This window comes from Bombyx mori, chromosome 11, assembly GCF_030269925.1.
Source record: "Bombyx mori chromosome 11, ASM3026992v2".
NCBI classification, from domain to species: domain Eukaryota; kingdom Metazoa; phylum Arthropoda; class Insecta; order Lepidoptera; family Bombycidae; genus Bombyx; species Bombyx mori.
In genome coordinates, this window is record NC_085117.1 from 603,232 (window position 1) to 609,646 (window position 6,415).

The 6,415-nt window shown below is 39.8% G+C and overlaps 1 protein-coding gene across 1 annotated transcript; it reads left to right on the forward strand.

Annotated features, from left to right (window-relative positions):
• Positions 1–2,098: 2,098 nt before the first annotated feature.
• LOC101742083 (LSM12 homolog A) lies at positions 2,099–5,315 on the forward strand. Its single transcript, XM_004922114.4, has 3 exons — positions 2,099–2,557; positions 3,430–3,579; positions 5,124–5,315. Exons 1-3 carry the CDS (start codon positions 2,255–2,257, stop codon positions 5,226–5,228), a joined length of 558 nt encoding a protein of 185 aa, XP_004922171.1. The 5' UTR covers positions 2,099–2,254; the 3' UTR covers positions 5,229–5,315.
• The last annotated feature ends 1,100 nt before the right edge of the window (positions 5,316–6,415 follow it).

Genomic DNA, 6,415 nt, shown 5'->3' on the forward strand with positions numbered 1-6,415 from the left:
TGAAGTGGTTTTATTTTTAATCCCCCAGTGTGCTTGGTTGATAAATTTATTTATTTTCGTTTAAAATATGCAGTATTTAAAATCTATTTCTTTTTTACTATTTACGAAGTGTTTGTTTCGTTGTTAATGCAGTATCCTACTCTAATAGGTTTATGACGCTGTTTTTTAAATCTTTCCACTTGCTATTTATCTTTCCACTATGGCGCTATCTTAATTCTCTCCCTACTCCTTACTTCTACCTTCCATGCAAAATTGAGTGGAGTAAAAATTAAATGCATTTATAACATGATCAAATAAAAAAAATAAAAAACTGTCGTTTCAAATTGTTATGGCTCGTAAATACATAGGGTTTATCAATGTTATCGTGGCTGACAATGTTTAAGACACAACAGCAATCCTGCCTAATCATAGGCTATTTTTTGCAAAAATACTAAAGCAGTGAATAGAGGTATGATTACACTCTCTCTTCGATCGGTCCCTCACTGCTGAGGATCGTGACTCCGTCCGATTCCGTCAACCAGCTGTCTCCATCGATCCCGCCCTGCAGCTCGGTGGAGTGCGTCGCTGACAGGTATCCCCAGTTCCTCCACTATTTGGTCCGACCATCGTTTGGGACCTCTACCCCTAGGCCTTTTTCCCTCAATTTTACCGGTCACCACAAGGCGTTCCAAATTGCTGGTATCCCTGCGTGCAACATGACCAAAATACCGCAATATTCTTTGTAGGCAGGTTGTGGATAGACGTGGAATCTTTTCTATTTTTAACTGCTTGAGAACAGATATGTTGGTGCGGCGGGCCGTCCATGGTATTCGTAGCATACGTCGCCAGCACCACATCTCAAAAGCGTCGATTCTCTGCCTATCTGCGGCTTTGAGTGTCCACGTCTCTGCACTGTATAGAGCAATGGAGAAGACAAGGGTGCGGACCAGATGTATTTTAGTCCGGTGGGTAATATTACGGTCTCTCAAAATGTTGCTCAGTTGGGTCATTGCAGATTTTGCCATGCCAGTCCGTCTCCGTATTTCCGGTTCGCTACTTCCTTTGTTGGTAATCAGTGAGCCAAGGTATGGGAACTGGGTTACGGTTTCGTAGTCATGTAGGACATTGTTGCGTTGGATAGCTTTGAAACGGTCAATGATCATTAGCTTGGTCTTGGATTTATTAATAGCAAGCCCCATTTCCATACTGACGGTTTCCAGTTTGTAAAGTAGCTCCGCCATTTCATTTCCCGATGAAGCGAAGAGGGTGGTATCGTCCGCGTACCTGATATTCGATATCTTTACTCCACCTATCTTTATGTCACCTTCCCAACCATCTAGAGTTTGTCGCATTATGTGTTCTCCATAGTTAATAAAAAGGATGGTAGATATCACGCATCCTTGGCGAACACCCTTATGGAATTTGAAACGGCCTGATGTTAAATCTCCTACAGTCACCGTGCCGTATCCTGACTCATACAGCTTGCGAACCAGCATTACGAGGTGGTCCGGTACACCTGTCTCGGAAAGAACTTTCCACAGTCTCTCCTACTTAACGCAGTCGAAGGCCTTTTGGTAATCCACAAAACACATGAAAGTAGGAGTGTTATATTCGTAGCACTTTTCTTAAGCCGAAGGTTTAGGATTTGCTCTCTGGTGCCCCTCCCCTTCACAAAACCAGCTTGTTTCTGGGCTATTTGCCAGTCCAGGTAAGATCTTAGTCTCGCGTTGATTATGTAAAGCAAAATTTTACTGGCATGGGATATCAGTGCAATGGTTCTGTAGTTATTACAGTTCCGTTCCGAACCTTTTTTGTGAAAAGGAAGAATAGAGGTGTGTACCCAATCAGATGGCCAATCTCCGGTCTGCCATATCTTACTACATAAATTATGCAAGCACATTATTACACAGGTAAGAATTAATAGAATATTGTTTAAGCCTCAACTAAAGAATGAAGAATACAATTTAAAATGTCCTTAACCTAAACAGCTGTACACTAAAGATTCTTTTGGACAAAGTTGATATTAGATTCCTGGAAATAAATCCCGTTCTCACCTTACATATTGATATTAAAACGAACACTTTGAAACAAAACACCTCTAATCTAGGCTGTACGTTTCGTTCAAACCTTTTACCTACTAACCTCAATAAATAAAAACGTCAAAAGTTCCGTCAAATTCAATGGCGGATCGCACATCGGAGCAAAACAGAAAAACTCACCAAAATATAACCATACATTATTCAATTGAAACAAAAACGTTTATCAACCCGTAAACATGTCGGCCGTCGTTTCGGACTGCTTCACGATCGGCAGTATAGTCGCCACGCGCACCTGTTACAACGAAAACATCGAAGGAGAGGTCCTAGCTTTCGATCCTCAAACAAAAATGTTGATTCTGAAATGCCAATCGTCCAGCGGCAATCCGAAACGGCACGACGTCAACATCGTGAACCTGTCCCTCGTCAGCGACGTTCAAATCAAGAAGGAAGTATCCACGGTACCAGAGCCCCCCCAATCATTGAACTTGCACAGATTGAACACAAGAGTTAGAAATTCTATTGAAAACAAACGAAGATTGGTACGTATACGTCGCCTAATCATTGTTACGGCATACAGTATTTATTGTATGAAAAAAATGTACTAACTGTAATTAGGGTGACCCACATTCTACATTGCCATGGTATCTCAAAATATTAACGATAAATTTTAATGGCTTATAGTTTCTTGGAATGATACTTCAATTATCAAGTTGGTTACAACATAAATTTTATGAAATCACGAACATAATAAAACTCAATTGACTGTAAGTAAATATACTGGAGTTATTTTGGAGCCTAGTGATAAAGTCGTGCCTGTATCTGCTATCTATGCAACCCAGTGCGGAATTAACAATAGGCTGTCTGGTGATGCAGTAAAATGAATGTTTGTCCAAAAGTTTGTGGGCTGTGTACTTAAATCTATGAATTTGAGCAACTATTTATCATCAGATCTGTCAGACATCAATTCCTGGGATTGGGACGTCTTATGGGCCTGCTTGGGTACATACCACCGCCCTGAGCATTTCTGTAAAGTGCTTAGGCTTGAAAGGTGGTTGGGCAGCCATTAAGTTTTAGAATATAGACTTTGAACTCATATCTCAAGAAGGGTAGCATATTTTACATTAAAGATGTCTATGGACTGCTGAACACATAACACCAGGTGGGCTGTGAGCTCGTCAATAAATCTAAGCAATAAAAATAAACTATCAGACATGAAATGCACACATATTTTATTCTTATAGAGTAAAATTAATAAAATGGTAAAATCAATCTTAGTTTGTAATTATCATCATTTTAGTTTGAAGAGTGGAACAGCTGACTTCATGTCTTCATGTCGACTTGGCATTGACACTGTCAAGTCTATCAGCTCTGTCCAATGATTAAAAAAAAAACAAAAAAATTTTTTGTTCAGGTATCAGCATTATCTGCATGCCTAGACCCTGAAGGACAAAGACTGTTCATGGCGATAGCTAGAGTGATTGACGACGTGTCCTGGGCCGGACAGAGCATCCGAGTATACAATAACAAAATACACCAAGTAATGATCACACCTCCATATAAGGTAAAGGTTCTGAAATATATTGGCGCAACACTTCTATTAACAAAAAATAGTTAAAAGTAAACTGCTTCCTTAATGTGGAAATTGTTGGTTAATTATTATAAGTCCAATTTCTGAAGTCGTCGTGGCCTTAAGAATAAGACATCCGGTGCATTTGTGTTGAGTGATGCACCGATGTTCGAATCCCAGGCGGGTACAAATTTTTCTAATGAAATGCGTACTGAAGGAATAACATCATGTAATAAAAATGAAACCTGCAAAATTATAATTTGCGTAATGACTGGTGGTAGGACCTCTTGTGAGTCCGCACGGGTAGGTACTACCACCCTGTCCCCCACCCTGTCTATTTCTGCCATAAAGCAGTAATGTGTTTTGTTCTGAAGGGTATGGTAGCCATTGTAACTATACTGAGATCTTAGAATTTATATCTCAAGGTGGGTGGCGTATTTACGTTGTAGATGTCTAGGGGCTCCAGTAACCACTTAACACCAGGTGGGCTGTGAGCTCGTCCACCCATCTAAGCAATAAAAAAAAAACGAATGTAAACAATTGCTTAAGACGGTATTCAAAAACATGAAGTGAACTAACCCCCCCCCCCTTTCTTACTATATACGAGTGACTTATCGCACAATACATTCCTTTTCTCGCCGGATCTTCTCAGCGGGTCGCGATTCCGATCCGGTAGTAGATTCATTCGCGAAGCAATTGCTCTTGAGTTGTTTGGTCTCCTTCGGAGGCGCTCGGGCAGCTGTTAGCAAATCCCACCCCTCCTGGCTGATCCTTTGCTCGCCCACCTGTCCTGGTGAAACTGGAAAGGCCTTCGGGCCACCAGTAATCTCTCAATCATAAAAAAAAAACAATACATTCCGGTTCGAGCAGTCGACCGATGCGGAGCTCTGTTGTTATTGTACGTACACTTGAAATTTATTAAATGGAATTTATTGGAAAGCCTTAATTACTGTCACCATAGAAGACATTTTGGTAGACAGCAGTTTGGCTCTGCCCATGGCATTGCTGAAGTCTATGGGCAACGGTAACCACTCTTCATCAGGTGGGCCGTATGCTCGTCTGCCTACAAGGGCAATAAAAAAAAGACAATGACAATAATGAAGTCAGTAACACTGTCGTCATTATTCTCAAAAGTAGTCACACCATCATATACATACATACATCTGCCGGGCATGTTAATGATTACAGCCTAGTTGTTCCGATCCATCCACAGTATCACGGCTTAGAGGCCTGGTTTTGTATTGAGTGATCTACCACATTTTCACAAGTGATTTCTGCAAAGTAGAAACCCTTCCTCACGAGCGATGGGTTCGACGAGAACGATGACCGGTGCTTGAGGTACTTAAAACCACCGTCAGTGGATCGGGAGGATCCGAAATGACGTGTTTTGGGCGACGTCGACTGCTTACCATACCTCACTTGTAATTTATTTATATGAAAAGGAGAATAACCTGCACTAATCCATTCCGATCCACATTTTGGAACTACCTGTATGTGATTCAATATTGCTGTGACGTCATAAAGTTTATTGTTCGCAGGTCGATGACGTCATAGGCGAAAAGGATTCCCAGTCGTATAATTATATTAAGAAATTCGTAGAAAGACACTGGCGCGATCGTCCCACGCCTGCGCCCCAACAATAAACCTTACATACATAGAAACTTTATTATATTATAATTATTATATATACCAAAAAAAAAAGAAAAAAAATCAAAATTATGAAGTATGGATTTTGTGTTTTATTTCATGATTAACGCGGGGGCAATCTAGGAGCCTGGGTGCCGCCAAGAAACTAGCCCACCCTGTCTTCACACAGCTGAATCTGGATATGTTTATATATAACAATCATAATTGTTGTAAGGAGCTGAAATTAAATACAAATTCAACGCGGCAACACTTATATACCACACTTTTTTTTAAATACCAATAATTTAAGTCGCAACAATCAACCATGTCAATGACAATGTTTAATCATTTTTAGCAACCATAAAAAGGAAAGGTTTTTATGTGTGGTTTCGTTTAAATATCATCAAGATATGGCTAATACTTATTGAGTAATTTTTAATTAAATAAAGTATTTAATTCCACTTCATTGATAATATTGTTATTGTATTTTTTATTAGTCTATTTTATTAACGAACTTCATGCCTTTCTGAAAGGGACGATTTCCTATATAAAATTTCAACCCCCTGATTCGCGTTAGGGGTGAGATTTTGAAAAATGCCGATACGAATTGTGGCGAACTGTCACTACAACACGTTCACAGCATTCTCTCCACATGTTTATTTGAAGTCTGTGACAGAGATGGAAAGCCCGCCAAAAAGTAGATATGAAAAATTACACTCCTAATGCTCCAATTGTAAATTTTGCGTAATATTTTATGATTTCGCCTTAAATATAATTTAATTAATTGCGTTGTTTAATTAATCATTGACGTGTATGCGGTACGCGCCGACATCGACCAAATAGTAAACATTTGAACCGACCAGAAATAGATGTATCAAATTTCATGGTTTTTCTCTTTGAAAATTACTGATTTCCGTATAAAAATAATTCTATGCCCTTCGAAAATGTGAAAATGCCAAGTCCGTAGTCCCAGCCGTGTCGGACTCCGATTTATAGATTAGAACAACCTAACCTTTTTTGGATGGGCAAGGAAGTTATAGGTAGTCAAGGAACTGTTATGATTAATGTTTTCTTATCTAATCACTGCCAGCCCAGAGAGGCTATTTCAATATCGTCAGACTGATAGAACTCAAGAGAATCAAAATAGTCTGAATCTGTCACCGGATCGGAATCGCGATCCACTGAAGAGATCCGGCGAGAAACT

What these genes read in the sequence shown, in the direction of transcription:
- LOC101742083 (XM_004922114.4), top strand. Translation starts at nt 2,255, where the DNA reads ATGTCGGCCGTCGTTTCGGACTGCTTCACGATCGGCAGTATAGTCGCC. An exon ending in TTGAAAACAAACGAAGATTG is followed by an intron (nt 2,558 to 3,429) that starts GTACGTATACGT and finishes TTTTTTGTTCAG; the next exon opens with GTATCAGCATTATCTGCATG. An exon ending in TGATCACACCTCCATATAAG is followed by an intron (nt 3,580 to 5,123) that starts GTAAAGGTTCTG and finishes TATTGTTCGCAG; the next exon opens with GTCGATGACGTCATAGGCGA.